Here is a 25,306-nt window from a genome sequence, read left to right as displayed (position 1 = left end):
CGCTGCAAACCAATCCTGTGGACGGATACATTCGAAAATGCATTTTTGCATGAGCATCTTGAACGGGAGCTTGTGCAGGGCCCGATTCAAGGTTCGTAATTCCAAGATTGGGCGTAACCCACCGCCTTTCTTGGGTACAATGAAGTAGGGGCTGTAGTAGGAACCCTGTCCTCATATCGGCTGGAGGAACCAGCTCGATTGCATCCTTCGCCATTAGGACATCGATCTCTACCTGCAAGACAGGGGCATCGCAACTCTGCACAGAGGTGAAGTGGATGGCCCTGAACTTGGGAGGGCGCCAGGCAAACTGAATCACATAGGTGAGTCTGATGGTACGGAGGAGCCAGTGAGATGGGCTGCAAAGCCCTTGCCAGGCTCACAGACACTGTGCAAGTGGGACCAACAGGACCACAGACATAACCCAGAGTGGGGCAGCGAAGTGGAACACAGGGACTCGGTTCGGGAGGCACTGGGGCGGCCCAAAGTGGAGTCTGAGTGAAAATGTGGGTACCGCTGGACTCCGGGGAGCCAACGGCGGAACATGAACAAAATGAAAAACAAGATTCTCCACCCGGTCCTCCTCCGGGGGAGGGAGAGGTGCAGACACTATCTCCCAAAGAGCAAATTCCTCCAATGCTGGGTCACCCGCTTGCCGGTTGACTTAGCGGGGGCCTGGGCAGGCTGGGCATTACTTTTGCGGCCAGCCACCTGCTTCCTGGGTGGCTGCTGGGAGGCTGCTGTTTAGGCTGAGCAGGGGCAGAGGCGGCTGCAGGAGGGTGCCCTCCGCGACGAGCAGACGGAAGCTCCACTGCCGACTGGGTTTAGGCAGCAGCTGGTCGTCATGGCAGGATGTGCTTAATCGCCTGCGTCTGCCTCTGTGCCACGTAAAAATGCTGCACAATGTCAGGTTCAGCCACAGGTGTTGCTGGACCACTAACGTGGACATCGCCCGACCCAGGGAGCATGCAGTGACTTTCGTTGCCCAGAGGGCAAGGTCCGTCGCCGCACGCAGTTCCTGCATAACCCCTGGTTCAGAACTACCCTCGTGCAATTCCTTGAGCGCCTTGGCCTGGTAGACCTGCAGGTGCGCCATGGCATGCAGGTGCGCCTGCAGGTGCGCCATGGCATGCAGGGTGGAGGCAGCCGAGTCGTCATCCCCAGAGGACATTAGCTCACCCTCCAATGCAGCGACCGACATCTGATCATCCGGTGGAGCTCCAAAAGAAACAACTCGGACCACTGGGGGCTGCCCAGCACGCTCTCATGGAGGCTCCGTGGGTAGCATTACAGAGGAGTGAGGGGCCCGAGGAGACTGGCTCGGTTACCTCTCACTGTGATCCTCAATTCACCAAGGCTATTAACCGAAGTAGGCTTCTTCAGCTGGGCAGCTGGGCAGCGGCTACACACAGGGAAGTAGTGCAACCCTGTTTGAGCACTCACTCTGCTTGCCACACCCACTGAACCAACAAAGCTGTGAGAACAGCTGTTTTGGTCAAATGTGTTGACATATAGAAATTGCGACGGCCGCTGCACACGTCGTCACACCAACACCACACAGAGGCTTCCTCACAGAGACTCGAATCACCATTCTATATAATCTTGCAGGAGACAGGAACAGCATTCACTGTCTGGCTCTGAAGCGAAAGACAGGTATGCGAATGCACCTGCTGCTTGTTATATACTCGCGCTTTGATACATAGCAGCTGATACAATTATCGCATGCCAATATGCATTGGCTCATTTTATTTCACTCGAAGTAGATTGGCTCTCGCAAGCATTCCCCATTCGTCAGAATCACTTCTGACTCACGTTGTAGTAATCTGACGAAGGGGAACTAAACCCAGTTCTAACCATGCAGAGTGTATGGAACACAAACTCCACATAGACCAGAATGAGAAGCTGGGAATGTTTGGAATGACACATCTTGGCTATTGATGGCTTTAGCAGCAAAATTGTTGCTGCTGCACCAAAGCCAATAAAGAACAACCTTGTTATTTATAAGCAAATGTAAAGGCAAGTCCACGCAAAATGAAAAGCATACAACAGAAAGCATTGCATGTGATTATTATACATTATACTAGAATTGGCTGAAATGGTCAATCTATCAGAAATAAATTGTGTTCTGTATTTCTGTAATTTTTACTACATTAATAGCTTTCCATCAATGTAGTGTGCATAACGATCAACTTATTGTGTTATTGCAGAGCAGCAGTTGCTAACAGTGGTATGTGGGACAAACTAAGAGTAGATCATGGTAGAGAGCTTTATTTGACCCTGTATATACAAGAGAAGCTAGCTCAATACAGGCACAACATCAACAGACCACCTTATGTGCAGACAACTTCTTCAAAGGTGAATTATGTGATGTTCCCATATAAAAATAAGGCAATTAAAGTTTGACTTAAGGATTTATAGTGAAAATTAATTTTACCTATCAAATATTATTTTGTGATTTTTTTTTTTTTTTTTCATAGGTTGTACACTTATTTTTGCAGTGCATTGTGGAATAGAATGAGTGTATTTGCTAATGTCCATTATGGTTTCAGACAGTACAAATGACTGTCCCCTCAAATAGGTTCTTTGACAGAGTTCCTTTAGTTTACATTATTCAGCAGTGATCCACAACATTGATTATTAACTGACAACTAATTCTGTGATTACTTGATTCTTTTTATTCAGTCAAAAACGTATAACACTATCAGTGTAGTTTGGTTCCCAAACAAATGACTATTATGAGTCATACCTAACTATAAGACTTAAATGTATTTGCAAGTATTCTTCAATACTTGTAAGAGGAGTGTTTTTATTATTAAATTATCTCAATCTTTTGGCAATGCATTTATTTTCAAATATTTCCTCCTTGACATACTATAGAATCATTAAATACTAGGGGTGGTGATGGCGCAGTGGATAAGACGAATGCCATTGGTCGGAGAGACCTGGGTTCGAATCCACTGGTTGACACCAATGTGTCCCTGAGCAAGACACTTAACCTCTAGTTGCTCCAGAGGCGTGCGACCTCTGACATATATAGCAATTGTAAATTGCTTTGGATAAAAGCGTCAGCTAAATGTAAAAATGTAAATTAAATCATAAAATGACACCCGTCTCTAGACATTATTTCTATCTTCTTACATCGCAACATATTTAAAATTTAAAAGCTATTGACATTTAAGTCCCTCACAGACACAGTCCGCTCACTAAAGTCCACTAACAGAAATAGTTTTACACAAACTCCACTGTATCCTAAAGGTTCAACCATATACTGTATAGAAACTAATATACGGTTCACATTCCTCTGTGACTGATATTAGGAGGTCTTTGTATAATTAATGACTGTTAAACTTATTTCTGATGGTTCTTGTTCACAAATGCAGTCATCCTGAGGTTCAACTGTTGCTTGTGTGATAAAAGAATAAATCACTTCATAGTCATGAACCTGCATGAACATCACAAATATTGTCAAACAAGATGCAAGTGTTAATTCAGAAATATAACAGCGTGATGTTAGAGCCTAGGAATAACACTTGTGTGTACAAACTGTTAAGAGAAGGTAGATGGCGATAGTGGGCATCAACAGAAGAACAGGGAAGTGTTTTACTCACCTTGTTCTTTTTGGCTCCTATTTTCCAGTTTGTGTCAATCTCAGTATAAGTCGCAACATCTTTCTGCTCCTAAACATAAAGGAAACATAGTGAAGTTATGATTGAATCAGATGGTTCCATTATATTTATTGTTATATGTGACATTTAAAAAGAAACAGTAAATATACAAACATTTAATTCAGCTGATGCTTTTATCTAACCTGACTAATAAAAGTACAGATATAACTGAGACCTTCTGCTCTGGAGCAGTGATTATAGACGTAATAATAGCTAGCTAATGTATCAATCATGAGTCATTGGTATTATGATACTTACCACAGAGTCATTAGTCCCTTTTCTGTTATCTGAAAAATAATGGGAATATTTATGAGAGCTCACAAACTAAAATAATGCAAACTATTAATTATAAAAGTCTAGATTAATTATAATGCAGATATTACATTTCTGGTAAGTCTGTTTATTATTGTTCACTCAAGCCAAACATTTGATCACACACACATTTAACATCACATCTTAGCAGATTTCCGTGATGAAACTGAAACTGTGCCTCTCTAAATATGTGAAGTCTGATATTTTTAAACTCTTGTCTGATGTAATGCCTGTAAACTCTAAATACTCACCAGCTCTTTTTTTGCGAGACACCCAAAGAATAACAGCAGTAACCAGAACAGCCAACACAGCAGCAACAACAATCACGATCACTGACGGAGAGACTATATAGAGAGACACATTCAGATTCAGATGAAAACAACAGCAAAACATCTACTGTATATCACAGATATAAAAACAACTACTATGACAGATACATACAATCATAAATAACATGATTGTTTAGGATAGTTTGGAGACTTGATATCTCATTGACATGATGAAAGAATTCTGGATTGGTGGATTGGTGTTGATGTACAAGAGACATGACATGATGTCAAAGTTATGATCAGCTGTTCTAACATCTCCACAGAGAATCTGTTGTATATTTAGAGACTGATTCTAGAAGAACAACAGAATGTGAATAAAACCAGTGCTCAAATTGAATCTAGTCTTATGGGGGGTCCCCACCATAATATTTTTTATTTTTATTTTGGTGGGGGTTAGTCTCGCAATACACAATTTAAATAAACCATATATTTGATCATAATATGCATAACTATATACTATTTATTAAAAACAGGCTTACATAAAAGAACAGGCTTCTGTGTTAATAAAGAATAATCAGTCCTATGTTGCATCGCGCATTTGAAAAAGCGAGGCGCTGGAGAGCAAAATTAGTTTGAATGCAAAATACAATTTCACCACTAGATGGGAGTAATTCCTACTTAGTGTCCCTTTAGAGACTGTAATACATTTTGTAATATGACACCCCCACTAAAGGGAAGAGCCTGCTAAAAGATATCAAAGTAACATATTTTTTTATTAATTTTTTTTTTATATTTTTTTGTTAGGATGAATTTTGAGGTTTTAAGATTTCAAATTATAAACATAATTTATGAAGATTATGAAAACCTGTTAGGTAAAAAGTAAACGAAAAAAAAAAAAAAAAACATTTGACAAAGGTCAGAACTCCTGTTATGATGTATATGTTTTGAGGTGCACTCTAATTTAAAGGTCCCCTTCTTCATGATCCAATGTTTTATACTTTAGTTAGTGTGTAATGTTGTTGTTAGAGTATAAATAATATCTGAACAATTCTAAAGCTCAAAGTTCAATGCCAAGCGAGATATTTTATTTAACAGAATTCACCTACAACGAACGACCCGTTAGGACTACATCCATCTAGTTCCTGCAGTAATGACATCACTAAAACAGTTTTGTGACCATGGGCGAGGCTAGACCCTTTTTAGGGGTGCTTCAGCACCCCTAAAAAGGAGCTCAGCACCCCTAAAACTTGTAGTAAGAAATGTTGTTATTCAGAAAAATTTGTTCATCTTTTACAAGGTTTAATAATGTCCATACTACATAGTTTGTGGATTAAAATGCATGTGTTAAGGATGAAAATGAAAACATCCCCGCTAGCAAATGTTGTCATCCTCTTCTCTTTTTCTACTTCTCCTCTGTACCTGCACCGCTCAGCACGACCGTCATCCAGCGCGAAACACACGCAGAGTGAGAACCCGTGATGTAGTATTGAGATCGGTTGTGATGCAACTAAGTTGCTCCAAAGCTGTTTCTGACACTTCTTTCCTTTTACCTTGAGTTGTTCCAATTCCGATTCCGAACCATATCGGTGAGTACTGGAGTCAGTATCCTGAATCACAATGGTACACCTATAATGAGTGTTTATTTTTGGACTATTTTAGTCCAGCGGGTCGCCGCCGCTGTGGAGGAGCACAGGACCCGGGTGACTCGTCCATAGTCATAAACTGAGAGAAGTAGCGCCGGTTACAATGTTCTTCCGCAAGACGCATGCAGTTCTGTTTATTAACTGCTAGAGCGTGAAACAAAAGAGGTAGCTCGAAAAATAAACTGACTACCTGTGTAGTGCTTACGTGTATCTCTGTTGTTAAAGTTTATCGTTAATTTGATACTCATTTTAACAATCGGGAGTGTATTGTAAACATAATTTACAGGAGATGAATTACATTTTGTTGTCCAAGTAGCTACCTGTTACTTTGTTCAATGGCAATAAAGTTGAATCTAATCTAACCAATCTGATGACTATTGCTACAAAAGGAGGCACATGTAGTTAACGGTCAGGAAAACCAGCTGAGTGAAGAAAGTTTTGTGTTTGTTACCGGGAGCTGACTGTGTGAACTCTCACAATTAAGCTGTTGTTCTGAAAAGGGTAAAAATAATTTAAATCTGGATTTTGGAGTTGGTTGAATCAATGTTAAAATAAAAAAAAGAAGTTATTTTTCAATTGACATATTTTTTTTGTTTTTGTGTGAAAAGAGGGTGGGTGGTGGCAGTGAGTCTCATTGGGTGCTTAGCACCCCTAAAGCTCTGACCCTAGAATCGCCCCTGTTTGTGACTAAGCTCCGCCCACATGAATTCACAAAAAGGGGGCGTGGTCTTGTTGCGCTCCGACAAAGAAGAGGAAGAGCTGCATTTGTGTTTGTCGCCATGTCGTCGAAACGCTGTTATTTTCAAGTCCAATCATCTTTGTTTGGGCTTCCCAGGGACGCTGTACAATGATCAATGGTTACAATTTATGTTTAACTCGGTTCCCGAACATTATAATCCACATGTAAAACTATGTGCAGTTCATTTTGCTGAGAACAGCTTCCTCAATCTCAATCAGTTTAATGCCGGATTCGCACAAAGATTATTCTTGAAAGATGGAGCAGTTCCCTCTTTGTCTGGAGAAGGCATTGTTAATGGACCACAACCGGTCCATTATGTAAATTGTTTATTATTTAAGTTGGTCCGTTTAACAGTTTCCGTAACTTATTACACAAAGGGCAACGCTGTTTAACTTTGTTAACTAGATGTTAGGACTGTGCAAAAAAATCTTGCACACTGTAAACACAATCAAAGCTTCAAAAAAGCACAAAAAAGGGGACCTTTAATCTATAAGTGTTTCTACATAATCATTAACAACAAACCGTGGTAAAATATCTATTTAGAAGTCTTATATAGTTTGTGATGATCAGATCAGGATTTAATCATAATATACTGAAGTGAGCGTGTGTCAGTTTGCGGGGTTAAAGAAATGTGGTGTTGTTATCTGAACACATGTCAGTGTATCTGAGTGAGGTCTTCAGGTCACAGTAAACATTGATCTTAACAGCTGATTCTGGACCTGCTTGTGTAGGAGCTGCAGCTGATTTAGAGCTGGTGACTGGAGACGGTGGCTTTGTTTCGCTTGGAGCTGGACAACATGAATGTTCAGATACGTCATAGACTACCATCATATTTAAATGCCTGATGATTAATTGTTCATATAAATCATTTACTTGGATACTTGACAGTATATGTGGCTGAGGTCTTCAGTTGATCTCTGTGTTTAAGCTGACATCTCCACTCTCTGTTGTGATCTTCATTCAGGAGTGTTGTAGTCAGAGAGATGAGACACTGTTCAGAGGAGAATGAGATCTGAAATCTGGAGTCTGTCTGCAGATTCACACCAGCCTGATTCACCCAGATCAGATGAAGACCCTCAGAACGGACTAAAGTATCACAAGAGACTCGATCATAATAATAATAATATAACTGACAGAAGAGAGTCAGAGAGCGGCCTGATCTGATCTCAGACTGTGAGGATGATGAAGACACTGAAACAGAAAATCAGACAGAGATTACATGACAATATTACTGTTTAATTCAACATATAATCATAATATTCACAGAAACACTGACCATGAAGAACATGCAGATAAACTTGTGCATCATCTCCATGTTGTTGTCCATTCACGTATCGTCTGCAGGAGTAATGTCCACGATCTTCTTTTGTGACTTTCTTGATGTTCAGAGAGCAGTCAGAGCCCAGACTCAGTCTCTCATGTCTCTCTGTGTCAGTCTTCTTTATTCCTAAAGCAATCAGTTCAACTGCTCCTGACTGTCTGCCATAGAGCCATGTAGTTGATGTGCAGCCAGGAAGAGCATTATTACAGGGCAGACGGACATCTTCACCAGAACTGAACACATGAGTCTCTTCTGATCCACTGATACCTACAGATAATAATAATAAAAACAACAACGATGATAATAGTTATAATAAACAACAACAACAACATCAACAACAACAACAACAATAATAATAATAATAATAATAATAATAATAATAATAACACTAATGATAATAATAATGTGGGTTAATGACTTAATTATGAAATCAATGATTCTTGAGACATGAGACAAAACATATCCAGCTTCTGTAACTGTGGGTTTAAAAATGAAAATATTTTCAATTTAAATGTTTTGAGAGATTAATAAGTATCCCTTTGAATTTAATTTTACTATTATTATATCAAATCTATAACTTTTATTGTGCTCCCACTACATCTAAATCAGTGTCCACAGAGAAGGTTTCAATCATTCATATGCTATGAAATGTTGTATGTATGCTGCTGCTATACAATATATGCTTAAAACAATCCCTATAGGCAGAATAAATATAAGGTAACCCCCCCTCCCCACAGAACAAGCAGATCTATTGTCAAGACACATGTACTGCTGCTGCTCCGGAGAGCCGTGAGAACGTGTGTTTGCTATTGGTGTGAGTCTGTGCCGGCTTTGACAAATGGTTTAACGCTAGAGGACTATAACTGTCTAGTGACCGGAGTTAAGTGTTTCTGGGCTAATGGAGCCCAGATAAATTAACTGAACCTGGGTGTTGTACCCTTGGGTTTATTTAACTAATGACCTAAATACCTGTGTGCCTAAGCCAATAGCTGAAACTTACCTCGGTAGAAACACTCACTCCGTGTCATTAACAAACAGGAATCACACTGTAAGCTGATTGATGAAGAAACCCCCAGAAACCACCTGATTCAGACTCTTTGATTTGTCATTTAAGATATGTCTTTTTTTTTTTTTTTTTCATTAAAGTTCACTGACGAATGCAATGGAAATACTTACCTTTAACCTATTAATAAGCTAACATCATATTTGGTGAAATAATAAATCATTGAACAGCCTGTAGTTGTGATGTCATATGCATGGGACTAATTCTGCCATCAAAAGCAGCTGCTCATTTATTTTGATTATTTAAAGATTTTCATATTGCATATTAAGAACGATAATGTTTGCATTGTATGAACACATCATTGATAAAGGCATGGCTCGTTCCAGATGGTTTTGAACAGAACACTACAGTGACTTTATTTAAATGTAGTTGCCTGCTTTTATATTAACTGTGTTATAGCATAACTGTTTTGCTATACATAAAAGTTTCTACATTGCGATCTGAATAGCAACGCATGCTGGGTGCTGCACAAAAGTACTTAGAATTGCTACTGCCCCTTTACAAATAACAGAAACCAACCAATTAATGCTTATTTCACTTTGAAGAGTTCTGTAAAACCTGCTGAATTGAATAGCAAAGTAATAAAATACCTATTTCACCTAAAAAGTTCACTACCATCCAAGTGTTATCTTATCACAGAAATGTCATACAACTAAATGTGCTTTCTGTTGCTGCTGCTATAGCAACAATAACTGGATTGACATGCGGACTGCTGCTAATATTTCTAATTTCATCTGAAATTGTTGTGTGCTGTTGCTATTAAATTTAATATAACTAGCAATCTGAATAGCTATGCATACTATTGCATGAATATACTTAGAATTTCTATGATGTTTTTATTTTTCTATAAACGAGCAAACACAATTAAAAATGCCTATTTCACTTAAGAGTTACTTAACCCATGCATTATCACTGAATTGTCAGCAACTAAAAAGTACTTTCTGCTCCCGCTGCTATATAAGCAACAATTTGACTTCCTGTTGCTAATATTATTTCTAACATTGAATATGAATGCATGCTGCTGCTATAAAATTTTCTTCATGCAATCTGAAAAACTGTACATACTGCTGTTACAGCTGCAGAAACATACTTAGAATTGCTAAGACCCTTTTAAATAAATGAAATGCAAGTGATGCCTATTCGCTTGAGGAATTCTCATACCAGCCTTTTTTTAAGTCACTGAGACTGTTGGGAGATTGTTGTTGACTTCAGGAGAGCACACACTCAGCATGTTCCTCTGACCATCACTGGTGTGACTGTGGAGAGAGTGAGCAGCACCAAGTTCCCGGGTGTGCACATCACAGAGGACCTCTCCTGGACTGACAACACCGCAGCACTGGCCAAGAAATCACAACAGCGTCTCTACTTCCTCCGCAAACTGAGAAGAGCCAGAGTCCCACCCCCCATCATGTACACCTTCTACAGAGGCACCATCGAGAGCATCCTGACGAGCTGCATCACTGTGTGGTATGGCGCCTGCAACGTGTCCTGCCGAAAGACTCTGCAACGCATAGTGAGAGCAGCTGAGAAGATCATTGGTGTCTCTCTCCCCTCACTCCAGGACATTTATGGAACCCATCTCACCCGCAAAGCCCTCTGCATCACAGGTGATCCCACACACCCATCACACAGCTTCTCAAGTCTGCTGCAATCAGGGAGGAGACTGCAGAGTCTCCAGGCCAGGACCAGCAGACTGAAGGACAGCTTCATCCATCAGGCTGTCAGGAAGCTGAACTCGCTCCCGAACTTGTTCTCACAAATGTTAAATAGGAAAACTTCTTGCTGCTGCTACTAATGCTATTGCTGTTATATGACAAGACATACAGAAAAGTTCTAAGAAGGAGAGCAGTTGTCATCACTGTGGTAAAACTGGACACTGGATGAACGTGTACAAGACATTAAGAGAAATGAACAGCTTTACTCAGCTCCTACTCTATCTACTACTCTGAAGCTGCCCCTCCCCACGTCACCTGACTGTTGGAGCAGCTTTCTCAGGTGTTAACTGTAAGGTCTACGAGTGCTTAAAGGGGGGGTGAAATGCTCGTTTTCACTCAATATCCTGTTAATCTTGAGTACCTATAGAGTAGTACTGCATCCTTCATAACTCCAAAAAGTCTTTAGTTTTATTATATTCATAAGAGAAAGATAGTCTGTACCGTGTTTTTCCCAGAAAAACACGAGTGGCTGGAGGCGTGACGTGTGGGCGGAGCTAAAGAATCACGAGCACGAGTAAGCTTTTAAACCAGCATCCAAAACAAACCATGGCTAACAGTCAGATTCAGCGTATATTTATGATCCAGAATCAGATCCAGAGGCTGAAATTTAACAAGAGCAGCAGCAGCAACGACGTCTCTATGTAGTATGTATCGAAACTGTATATATTTGCTTAGCGGTTTTGGAAAATGACTAAGTTCCACTTTATGTCGTCTTTTTTTTTTTAAGGTATACATTCAGAATGTGCAGTTTTATGCCAACATCGCATGTTGTTTACTTGATGTGCTTACGCGCCGATAGCGAAGTTAACAACACAGAGATATTTTAAGCAGTTTTACTCACCGCCTGCGGTTCCAAGACACGATCGTGACCCTTTTTCGTTGGGACTGCATTATCCTTAAGAAATAAACGATGTGCAAATCTGTTGTCAAACTGGGCCTTGTTTGTAAAACAAGCATCTTTCGAAATGTAGGGAACAAACACAAACACTTGCAAAACTCCGTTGATGCTCTGTTAAAATAAACTCCATCCACTGGTCCCTTAAATCTGTGCAGGGTTGTCTTGCCCTGGCAACCGAAAACACACTTCTTTTGTGACATTTCGGTCTCTCGCTCTGATCAGTGAATTGCTCTGTTATACGGGAGCGCGCGCTCTTCCGGCAGAAGTGCCTCAGGACCCATATAAGGAAATTCCGCTCCATCTAACGTCACAAAGAGCCATACTCGAAAAAAAAAAAAACTTTCCGGAACTTGTGACAAACCGGAAGGAGTATTTTTGGAACAGAAATACTCCTTCAAACGTACAACTTAATTTTTGAAACTTTGTCCATGTTTAGCATGGGAATCCAACTCTTTAACAGTGTAAAAAACTCAGTGTGCATGAAATAGCATTTCACCCCCCCCCCCTTTAACTTCCCCAGTAATGTACAACAAAGATGAATGATCCTTTGTAAATAAAACTACAGGAAGCTGACTGTCACTTCCTTCCATTGAAAAAAACGTTACATACACTCACAGCCTTCAAAACTACATTACAGCACACTTCAGTCACTCACCTATCCTTTTTGGGTAATGATGTTTGTTATGACTGATGTTCCATTAGAGGATGGAGATGTTGTACAGACAAGTTTGCACACCAACTACAGGGACAGACTAGGACACACACAGACCAGTGAGGAGCCCAGGGAAGAACCGAAGAACCCTTTCAGTAGATTTATCCCCAGCTCACTGGTCCATTGTTGTCAAATTACTTAAAACTAGATTGAGAAAAATACTATATGATCATCACTTAAAACCATTTTACGATCAACACGGGGCACACTCTATTGGGCAGCAGGTATTATAACATATACTCAAATACATTACACTATCCATGTCATGGTGAGCATGATTTCACTAAGTACAACATGTTCCTGGATCAACATCCTTGTTGCTTACAATCAGGATTAGGTGATTTAACACTGTTGTTAATCAGCTGTCATTTGCCTCTGATTTTAAGGCCCAATCCCAATTCTAATTTATACCCCTTCCCCTTTCACTACCCCTCCGCCTACCCCTTCCCCTTGTCCCTTGAAACAGAGTGTCAAGGGGTAGCAGAGAAAATATTCCCCTAAGGTTTGGGACACCACTACCATGACGTCACACGCCATCATTCGTCATCTAGCTCTTTCAATACACACATATACCGGTGGTCATTAGAGCCTTTAATTATCATTCTGTATTAATGCCCTGCTATTATCATTATCATATCGGAAATCGCGCAGCTCACACGTCCAGGAGAAAATAAACTTGTCAACGCTGCCCCATGACTTTTATTAAATACAGTTTAAATACTGAATCGCTACATTATTTTTTCCAGCAATGAAAGGATACAATCGATGTTTTTAAGTAAACTCTAAAAAGATAAACACACAGACGCGAATAAACGCAACTTCCATTTCTCTCTCTCTTTCTCTCTCTCTCTCTCTCTCGATTAGGAATTATTTGATAGAATGGTTTAGCGATTTCTAATTACTGGGGGGATTAGTCTACGGCAGTTATCGCCCTGATCAGACATAGGCTGTGGCACTATGGCACTACATTTTTTGAGTAACATGACCATTAATATGAACTCACAATTGAATGTAACATAAAACAAATGATTATTTTCGCTAAAATCTATATTTATGCCAACAAAGCTTACATTTATGTGTCTTTTTGTTCGCTGTAGCAGCCATGTTGCCGTGATAATTCGTACCCCTTCATTTGAAGTGTGGTCCCGAAAAGTCTTAGTTTTAAGGGCTATCTGGCCCTTCCCCTTACCCCTACCCCTCCAACCAAAAGAGAATCGAGACACCCCTACCCCTTCACGTGAACGCGCGAAATGGAGGGGAAGGGGAAAGGGGAAGTGCTAAGGGGTAGAATTGGGCCTGAGAATTAATGATGGGTAGGGTTAGGTTTAGGAGTAGGGATTGGGTAAAGTCTGTATTTTTGGAAAGTAATGTTGATCTTGGATCATCAGAAGATGTTGATCCAGGAACATGTCTTACTTGGCAAAATCACACCGACCTCCATGTCATATTTGTCAACAGTTATGGTCCTAAAAATAAATATTATACCTAAGTAAATCTAGGAAAACACAGAATAAGTACATTAATATGTGTCTGTAACCTTTTCAGGTTACATGTCTGCAAGATGGGGCTTATGTTAACAAATATAGGCCATAGAATGGACTTATGAAGGTTTCAATTTGTATTATGTGAGATTTCTTAAAACTCTCAGCGGGAGGATGGTGGGATTACTAATTTATAAAATATAGATTATGAGGTAAAAAGGATGACATTTCTAAAATATCAAATCAGGAAGCTCGAGTGTCTTTATGCTCTTTTATGCTCTTCCTGACCAAACTCAATAAACAGCTGTGTCTTTTGTTTCTATGATAATGTGAAGGTATCAGCGATACTGTCAGGCACCTCTGTGTTTAAGTGACACTGTTATACTGATACGATCAAAGATGGGAAAATGGCCAGTATCAGCCGATCCCTGTATTCCATTTGCATGCTTTGTTTAAATGGTCTTCACCTCTACTGTATGTATCTCTCCCACTTGAATGTATAAAAACTCCAGAGTATCATTGCTTTGGTGAGACTTGGATGACTGCAGCGACGCACAGCGAGTCCTCAATAAAGAGTAACTTCTGTATGAAAGATATCTCAACCTCTCCTGGTCTTCGCATCTGAGTTCCCAACAACTTGCTTAGCAATTACTCCTCACACGAATAACCTGCGCATAGTTTTACAAGTTGAATAATTGGGTATAATTGCAGAAAACAAGTTTTACTTACACATACAAAGCCCCAAATATCTGCTGAATAGCCCAAAACTCATTTGTTCAATCATTTTTATTGCTATGGAAACACAAAAAATATACATTTAAGAAAAAGTGACTGAATTAAAAACACAGCCACAACATCAGCTTAAACCATCTTTTGGTGTTAAAACAGTACTGTCACTAAAGACGCGCAGTGAAGAACTTATATACTGTGACCATAGACTGACTGAGACATACATGCAGTACCGCAGCTCCCTACACACAGAGTACACAGTTACTCAAAAACTAAAAAAACACCTTTCGTTTTATATAGATATACGTATACGTGTAACGTTTGATCAGGCTCCAGTCCACCAGAGGGAGCCTTCACCTGAATATTGAACTCTGCCATTTCCTGTTCCTGCCACAACATTTCCTGTCTTGTCATTTCCTGTTACCCTGTATATAAGTCATTTGTTTGCACTGCCATTTTGCGAAGTATTGCCAGCTCACTGCCTTACTAAGCGTTATTTCATTGTTCCATTGTTGATACTTGTTATGATCTTTGCTTTTGCTCATTTGACTCACGTTTTTGGATTACTGTTTTGGATTTGTCTGCCAGTGGATTGTTTTGCCTGTGTTTTGACCCAAGCCTGAGACCTGACCACGAGTTGTGAATATTGTTTGGATTTTATGCTCAGATCCTATAATAAAGACCCGCTTATGGAATCCACTCAGCCTAAATCCTCCTTACAGAATACTTCGCCCGGTGCGGATCCAGCGGAAGTCTCTCAACTCCTTTCTATCATCGAGTATCAAAAGGATCTGCTGAATGGTTTTCAACACCAGTTGTTGACGCTACAAGCCACCAATGAGCATTTGACACAGTACATTCGGTCTCTCCCTGCCCCACGACCTGACCCGGTAAGATTTGCGTTACCTGATAAGTTTGATGGCTCTCCTGACAACTGTACTGGTTTCCTACGACAGTGTTCTATCTATTTCTCTAACCAACCTGAAACTTATCTCCAAGACCATACAAAGTGTTCATTTATCATGACCTTGCTTACCGGGAAAGCATTAGAGTGGGCTACTGCTGTTTGGGATCATGATACACATATCCAGCAGTCTTAGTTATTTCACGCAATTGATTCATGATGTCTTCCAATATCCTGCTGGGGGCATGGATGCAGCAACTCAACTAACTCAGTTACGCCAAGAAAACAGACCAGCTTCTGACTATGCTATCCAGTTTCGCACTCTCGCAGCACAAAGTGGGTTTAATGATGTTGCTTTGAAGCACATCTTTCGTTCAAGTCTGTCTGCTAAATTACAAGCGGAATTACTATGTAAAGATGACTCCCTCGACTTCTCCCAGTTTGTTACCCTTGCTATCAAGATTGACAATCTTTTACGAACCCAACCAAGTCCCAAGTCTATGTGCCTACTATTACTGCTCAAACACCATGTCAGTCTGTTCCCTCTGAAGCCATGCAAATTGGACGAACTCACTTAACACCTCATGAACGGAGAAGAAGATTACTCAATCAACTCTGTTTCTACTGTGATGAATCAAGACATCGCTGTTCCAATGTGTTCTTGGATATCAGCCTCCTCTGTTTCCCTGGTCTGGGAAGCCATCTGAAGTGCCTGCTGTGGATGATTGGATTAGAAAAAGTGAACAGGTCTGGGACAATGCTCATGTCCGTCTCCAGTGGGCTATTCGATCTCAAAAGATCCAAGCTGATCGACACAGACGTCCACATCCTGAGTATCAGCCAGGTCAAATGGTGTGAATATTGAACTCTGCCATTTCCTGTTCCTGCCACATCATTTCCTGTCTTGTCATTTCCTGTTACCCTGTATATAAGTCATTTGTTTGCACTGCCATTTTGCAAAGTATTGCCAGCTCACTGCCTTACTAAGCGTTATTTCATTGTTCCATTGTTGATACTTGTAATGATCTTTGCTTTTGTTCATTTGACTCACGTTTTTGGATTACTGTTTTGGATTTGTCTGCCAGTGGATTGTTTTGCCTGTGTTTTGACCCAAGCCTGAGACCTGACCACGAGTTGTGAATATTGTTTGGATTTTATGCTCATATCCACTCAGCCTAAATCCTCCTTACAATACGTAAATAAGCATGTGAACATGAACATATATACACAATAAATATAAAAAAATGTGTTTTACGGTGAAGATAGTAGACAGGCAAAGAACACGTTACACACCATTCCCGCATCCGCACGTGCGCTTGCTCTCATGTTTGCGGCTGACTGTAAATGATCAGAACTGATGGACAACTTCACCCGGGAAAAGAGAACAGTAGTCCAGCGCAGAGATAAGAAAAAGAAGAAAATCCCAAGATGAGGCCTGTGCATCACTTTTAGCTACTTTTATAATCCTGTTAAACTTTTTGAATTTGATAAAATTAAGTTAATAATGTGTTTTAATGTCGGTGATAATAACACCGCTACATATGCCTTAATATTCTATGAGTTTCCATGTTCCCTTCTGAAAATTGACCATAATTTTACTATGAAAAAAAAAAGTTTCTTGTAGCAATGATAACTACAAATTAACAATGGCTTTGCTACTTCAAATGACTTCAAATAATACATTTATGAAGTACTCAGATCATTTTTGTGTTAAAAAAACAGACCTAAGTGAACAACAACCTTTTAAAATGCCATAAAATGCATTATATAAAAACAATGAGGTGATAATGATTGGTTAATTAATAATAATTGAATAACACCGTTCAAATTTATAATGTAATACAAAATAAACAATTTACGTACATTACATAGCCTAAGCTACAAATGTCGGCAAAGGGCACTAAAATGCCTGATAACTGCTGTTGAAACACTTACAGGACGAACAAATCCCCGTTTAATACTGACCAAACATTTCATTCAAATATCCACTTAATCTTTCATTTTTAGCCACCTTTTTTGTGATAGAAATGCTAGCCTCTATAATTTCTTCAACAAAAACGTGGACATCAAAACTCTTACAAAGACTAAACCTTGTTTTTATTTAAGTAAAATTTTCTTGTGTCATTTCTGAATGCTTGAGACTATAAACTGTATTAGTAAAATCATAGCCGCAGGCAGGGGGGGGGGGTGAAACATTTTAATTCATAAAAATAAATAAAAATAAATAATGAGAACATGAACTAGATGACTCATGCACTAATTAACATATTTATGACATAAGTGCGTGGTATTGTATTGCCTCCCTACAGGGCCGTAGCAGGGGTTTGCGGCCCCGGTGCATGTTGAATCAGTGGGCCCTGTTTGAAATTGTTTAATTTTTATGTTTGTTCTATTTATTTATTTGTGCTATTTACTAGGGGTGGGCGATATCTCGATATTTAAAATATATCGAGATATTTTTTAAACACGATATGGATTTTGACATATCGTACATATCGATATGTTGTTTATATTTAGTTCTGATTCCGCCACTTTGCTTCTTTGCCTTCTCTTTGCTGTGCTCACCCCCGCTCGCTCGCCCCGCCTCCTTGCTTTTGTCCCCACTCCCTTCGCGTGTATAGAACTAGTCTAAAAAACAAAGTCTAAAAACAAAAGGACAACTGGCTGCATTATATGGAGATACTTTGGTTTTAAGGCGTAGGACGAACAGAAGGCAGATGTCTAACGTAGGGCCCAATGATTTCCGCGATGCAGAAAACGCGGACGGAATCCAGTCATAAAAATGGTATTTACAGTTTAACGCGGAATGTCTCTGAATTGGTTAAATTTTGAATGAATTATCAAAAGTAGGTCATGCACTTAAATCAAATCGCGATATAGACTAATATCTGCAAATATTAACCCGGAAAAGTCTATTTAAATATGAATCCTGCATGTTCTGCGTGTCTGTGTTAACGAATGGCGCAGAAGCGCGTCTTCATTCATTAAACACACGGAAGCGCTTGATGCTCGAGCTGATTTCAGTGTCTTTCCTATCACTGATAAAGATGTGAACACATGAGGAACATCTCCAGAACTGCACCGAGAGTCACTTCATGAGCATCTGACCATTTGATTTGAGTAAAACTAGCTCATATCACATCATAGACTGTAGTATCACATACACAGAACTGTAAAGGTAAACCCGTCAAAATAAAAGTATTTGGCAGAAATATTTTACTATTGTTCAGCAGAATGTACATAGCTCACTAATACTATTATTAAAATGAAATGAACATATATTTTTAAGGAATAATCACACAACATTTCTTCCATGTTTTATTTTTAATAGTAAATCCCCTTTGTTTACCAAAAAATAAAGTTTGCTTAATTTTAAATAATTAAAAGATAAATTAAATAAATGTTTTATGCCTTCATTTGACAACCAGAAAAATGTAAATACACAGAATTTCTGAAGGGAAAAAATTTCACATAAGGCTATTTTAAGATTTTTTTAAACTAATTAAGTTGTTTTTATGCATTTAAATAATTACACATGCTAAAACACAGAATTAGGTAACAATAAAGCATATGGTGAAGAAAAAAATAAGACGTTTCATAGGGCCCTAAACATGTAATATTTGGCATATTTGTTTTTGCAGTAGTTTTAGGGGGGTTATTTTTCCTGTAAAGATATCGAGATATATATCGCATATCGATATATAGCAAAATATATCGAGATATATTTTTTGCTCCATATCGCCCAGCCCTACTATTTACACAATGTTTAAGTTTTTTTTTTCAAGTGTGTAAGAGTTCAGGTACAGAAACCGAATAAGTAAATGTAAAATAGCACTGTATAGTCTTCACTCTAAAAATTCAATATACAATCAAACCAAAATTTATTCAGACAGCTTCAACATTTCTAACATTATCACAGTTTATTTGCCATAATTTGGAAAAGAACTCAAGTTAAACTTTCAGAAAAAAATCATCTTGATAATGTATGTATGTGTAATGAATTACAATCAACCAAAACTTCAGACAGCTGTTAGTATGACAATATTTACACAACTATCAATACTTTGTTGAAAAATTCTCAAGCAATGCTTAATTTGTCATGAGTCCGGACCTGGTGTTCCTCCCTCTCACCACCAGAGGGCGCCCCTTCCCCATCTCCCAGACTCATTCACCGTACACTATACACCTGGTTCACTCGGTACACCTGTTGCATCCACTCACTCACTTAGACACACACAGCTGATCTCCATTTGTCCACAAACATATATTCTCCTCATTCACACCACACTGCTTGCCTGGATTAATTGTACTTGTTAATGTGGCTGGTGATTTCTATAGTGTTTCTCGAGTTGTGTGTGGTTTCTCAGTGATCGTGTTTATGCCAGTTTTGTTTTGCCTTGTTGGCCTTTTTGTTCTTTTTATAATAAAGTGTCTCTTCCCTGCATTTGGACCCAGACCTTGCTCTTTCCACGGCGCCGTCTCTACCGCGCCGTGACATAATTTTGTTCAGTCTGGGGTGTGAAAAGGTTGCATTAGCAATTCATGAAAAAAACATGTATGAGCAAATCATGGTGCTTTATATGGTGCTGAATAATTTTTGGTCCCAATTGTATTATTATTATTATTAGTAGTAGTAGTAGCAGTGGTAATACTGTACTGTATGAAGAACTTTTGGTATATGTCATAGTTTGTTTTATTTTGCTATACTCGCTTGCATAAATGTATTATAGTGTCCTGCACCTTATATCAAAAATTATATCTGGTGTCTGAATAATTGTTGGTTTGACTGTGCATAAATTATTGTTAAAACTACAGAGTAATTCAGTCAAGAACAGTGAGTAATTTTCTTTCTTTCATATTCTTGGATTAACATTACAACAGCTAGAAGCTAAATTAGGAACGGTCACTTTAAGAGACAATGAATGCATCCACTATAATACACATCCGATCTTCTTCTAAACTGTTTACTTTCACTTAAGACATAAACAACAGCTTTTTCGAACATCCTTTCCAAGACGGGTATTTTGACATATTAGTATGTATTTGTCGGCACAAGAGTTAGGTGAGCACAAGAGCACACAAGAGCAGAAAGAGGCAGATTCAGTGTTCAAGTGTTTTGAGACGCTTCTCTCTGCGTGAGCCCTGAACACCAGAACACCGCGAGTACCGAATTGTGCTCTTAAGCCCTATTCGGACGGGACTAGTTTTACAGGGGGTCGTTAGAGAAATCTGCGTTTCACAGACGTACTTGGTGATTTTAATCCCGTCCGAATCTGCCACATCTGTGTTTTTCTCACACAACCTCTGTGATAATTCCAGAGCAAATTACCTACTGTTTTTCAGCAAACTCAGTGATCCTCTGAGAAAACTAATCCCGTCCGAATGCGAATGTCTGTGATTGCCGGTGATATTTTATTTCACAACGCGGTTCCTTGTGTGTTTTGGACAACGTGAATTACCATAGATGCTGTTACCGCGCGGATGTTTGATATATTTGCTTAGCGGCAAATAAATAATAATAAAAAAATAATACAAATAATAAAATCAATAGCAAGATCGCTTTAAACTGTTAATACCGGCTATTGTAATATCAGCATCAGGTAAGATTACTCACGTTTATTTATGTACTCAGTTAAATAATGTTTTAATTACATTTAATAAAAAAAAAAAAGAAGGAAAACAAGTTAAACTAAAGGAACAACACATTAATATGGTTTTGTTATACTAGCCATTTAGTATTTATTGTGTAATAATACTGAAGGCAATCATTCTGAATTAATGCAATGCACGCATACAGAGCGCGTGATCTCTGTGACGCCCAGATGCACAAATCAGACCCTCCCACCTCTGTAAAAACACGGAGATGTTAGTCCTGTCGAATTGGTACATGAAAATCACAGACGTCAGGTGGTAAGAATCGAAACTCAAACGTAGTTTAGAAAAACTAGTCCCGTCTGAACAGTGCTTTACACATCCTTTTGTTTGTTCAAACTGCGATTTGTATTTGTTCGTTCAGGTGCAGGAGGGACTTCGAGGAGAACTTTGCTAAGGAGAGCTCGGTTCAGTGTCGCTGTCCGTGATACACGTCTCTCTCTCCACGTGCTCACCAAACACAGCACGCAAGTAACCAGCTACTCAGTTCAGCTTTTCCGCATCTTGTGTTTGAATGCTTAAACTCTTTTTAATGTTTTAACCGATAAGTTGTAAGGCTTAAAAACATGTGAAAATCGTCCCTATACTCCCTATACTCACATACTGCAATTTAATTTAGCCATTCAATTTAATTCTCAATAAAACTGTTTTTATTACTATATTTTAATGTTTCTGTTGTCAGACAACGGAATGCATATTATAATAACTGAAACTCGGTCCATTACGACTACATAACCAGCTCTCAAACATTAACCCTTTCGAGTCGATTAACGCATATATTGAGTCATTTTCTCCTGATAACCCTGAAAAGAACTTAAATTACACTCTCAGTTTTAATCGTACAGATAAGAGCAATACATCAATCGAATCTGTAAAGGGTCTAGTTTTTTTTTTGGGTACAGACATAATGACAAAAAACCTTTGTGCACTTATAAAATAAAGATAACAAACAAGGTGCGCTGACTACAGTCTTTGTCTCCGCTGATCGTCAAGTACAAACAAATCTGCACTAATTAAATAAAATACACTTACGGTAAAGTCAGTGGTTGTGATGTGACTGATGTGGGCTATACTTGCTTGTAAAATAGAGTTAGAAGCAACAGAGAATCTTTTTTTTTTACTGAAAGTGCTGCTACTCTCTGCGCTCCCTGAACACAGCAGATGCAGAGAGAGAGACTCGCGCTGGGAAAGAGAGAGAGCTCGCACTCGTGCGACAGCACCAGAGAGTCTTGGAGACTAAATAATGATTGCCCAAAAAGTCGCTAGATTAGTCGCTTTTTAGGGGAAAAAAAGTTGCTTAAATCTAGCGACAAAGTCACCAAGTTAGCAACTCCAGTGCCCAGCGGACCAGCTTCAACCTTCTCGTAAGTGTTGATATGCTTTTACTCATGAGGTGTAACCAATCAGAAAGAGCCGTGGGCAGGACATCGATCAAGTCTGGAGAGTGGTGAATACAGAGAGGATGAGCCAGCCAAAGTAGCACATTTTAAAGTAAATTGACTCTAATGAAACCACGGATCCGTGATCAGTTTTGTGATCCGTCTCGCCACTAGTGTAGTAGCACTGATCACTCTGAGGGTGGGTAAATTTATCCCCACAGGGGATAAAAAAATAAAAAAATAAGCAAAGGCAGGGATACATTGACCAGAAAGGGGGAAATCCCACGCACCCTGACCGTAGGCAACTATCTAGCTGTAATTTGTAAATAAAACAATTTAATTACAATTTAGTTATTTTCTTTTATATTTTATTAAAGTTAGTTTGAAAATGTTGACCCTTAAAATATGTTATTTTTTTTATTTATTTATTTATTTATTTTTAACTTCCATAATAATTTGGATAGGGGGCACAACAATACAGTTCTGCTTAGGACACCTTCAGCCGGCAGTGGCCTGCATACATTAACATCCCCAGTGATCCTCTCATGGGACACTGCACTTATACACAAAAGTACTTTTTTTTTTTTTTTTTTTGTAATGTGTATTTGCTTTAAAGCCCTATTGGTTATTTATATGTTTTATTTGTGTGCTGTTCTGATGTGCTTTTTTTTTTCTCTGAGCACACAAAGCATGCACACAAAAATTTTAAAACCCTTCAAACTGTGTCTGATTACTGAACCAAGTTATATTTTGTGGTAATATTGGCAAAACACAAGGTTTACATATAGCATCAGTTGGTTATGTTTAAAATGAAAGAAACCGATGCATGTCTGTATAGTAGATGTGTGCAGGTCTTAAAGGGACAGTACTGAACATGCTGTCGACTGTAATTAAAGATATAGTTCACCCTAAAATTTTGTTTCTGTCATTGTTTATTCACTCACATGTTGTCCCAAGACTTTTTTGCCATATCGCCCACCCTAACAAACCAATACATACTACCCACCCACCCAACCATCATCCACCAAAGCCCCCAAAATCCCCCAGTCTACGATTGTGCCCTCATAACACCATTTTTGCCCCTACAGAGGTCTGTGTACGCAACTCACTAGCTCTAACTTCTTGCATCCTTTCATTTTCTGTCATTTGGTTCTTTTCAATCTACTGTGGTTTCTTTTTTTCTTTATAATTTGTCCTGCTTTATAAAACTGGCCTGTTTCATTTTATTTTATTTTTTTTACTTTACGCATTTGTTATAAGGTGAGATGTATGATGCTTATTATTATTATTATTATTATTATTATTATTATTATTATTATTATAGAAATGCAAAAATCCTTTTGAATGCAGATTCATACTGTGAGATGAGAACAAAAAAATAAGAAAATGAGTAAATAATCAATGCTTTATTTTATTGGACTTTATTTATATATATATATATATATATATATATATATATATATATATATATAATTAAAATATATTTAATATAATTTGTATATATATATATATTGTGCGACATCGATCACATGACCTGGGCCCTCATTAACAGGAGACACATGTGCTGAATACATCTAAAGTAAACTCATCCCAGAACAAAACCTGCTCCAGAGCCAGTAATGTTCAGAGAATGGGTTGCTATGGCTACATACTCTGATAGTTTAATTATCGGTTTATGTATTAATAATCTTACACAGACATGTAACATAACCTGATTTCTGGAATACAGCAGAGTTCACTTTATAATACTTTTAACATAAACAGAGCTTTTCAAGAGATTTCTGAGTGGGATAGCAGTATTTGAACAATTCTAAACGTGCATTAAATAATAAAACAGTATTTACTCCACATGACCCTGAGATAACTACTTAATGACTTACTGAGTTTCATCAAAATAAGATTGTGCACAAACTCCAGACACTACGTTAGAGTAATTAAACTTAAACAGACAGTCTTTACCTGTAAGAAGTGCACAGAGAATGATCCGTCCCAGCAGACACATGTGACGCTTATCAGCCATTTTCTGTTTCTGTCAGTCTTTCTCTTCACTCTATAATTAAATCTCTTCTTTTAACACCATCATCTCATCCTGTGGGTGTTAACTTCCTCTGATCTCACCAACTGACCATTGAGCTGCATTTCACTCACACTATACTGATGAAGAAAATAAGTTTCTATAAAATATAGGGTACAACTGGGCTAAATGCCCATCTTAAGGAAAAAAAAAGTGCCTAAAATGTATAATTGTAGAAAATAAAAAAATATACTTTTTACTGGACATTAATCAAGCAACAGAATTTATGAAAATAAATAATTCAGTTGTTTATTTTGTTTAAAAACCTTATAAATGTATGAGGTGGTAAAGCGGGACCTTTTACCCACACATGGGGCACAGAGTATTGATACAAATACTTCAGCTAAAATAATGTCAGTTAATACAAAGTTAGTTAATACTTGTTCAAAGCAATCACTTTAGCAAAGTGTTTGTACTATTTTCTGCATAGTCTGATAAATAAAATAATTACATTTGTTTAATAAATATACTGTAATTAAAAAATATTAAAATAAAATATATATTTCAAAATACAGAAACATCAAAATCATTGAAATAAGTAAAGAATCTGAAAGTATTGAAGGATATCTCATGTATGTATATATATATGCACATTATAGTGTTCCTGTAGCTCAAGTGGTAGAGCATTGTGTTAACAAGCATGGGGTTGAGGGTTTGGATCCCAGGGAACACATGATAGGAGAAAATTGTTAGCCTGAATGCAATTTAAGTCGCTTTGGATAAAAGCATCTGCTAAATACACACACACACACA

General features: G+C 38.5%; 1 protein-coding gene across 1 annotated transcript; it reads right to left on the bottom strand.

Annotated features, from left to right (window-relative positions):
* Positions 1-3,175: 3,175 nt before the first annotated feature.
* Positions 3,176-8,217, bottom strand: LOC127961557 (uncharacterized; the record flags this gene model as incomplete). The annotated part of the gene is made up of 6 exons (XM_052560741.1): positions 3,176-3,439; positions 3,606-3,674; positions 3,921-3,949; positions 4,226-4,318; positions 7,499-7,816; positions 7,902-8,217. Coding segments are annotated over 6 exons (954 nt in total), but the record flags the coding sequence as incomplete, so codon positions are not given.
* Between the last annotated feature and the right edge of the window lie 17,089 nt (positions 8,218-25,306).

Source organism: Carassius gibelio, chromosome B7, assembly GCF_023724105.1.
Source record: "Carassius gibelio isolate Cgi1373 ecotype wild population from Czech Republic chromosome B7, carGib1.2-hapl.c, whole genome shotgun sequence".
Lineage (NCBI taxonomy): Eukaryota > Metazoa > Chordata > Actinopteri > Cypriniformes > Cyprinidae > Carassius > Carassius gibelio.
Note: the sequence above shows the minus strand (reverse complement) of the source record. Positions and strands in the feature narration are given on the sequence as shown.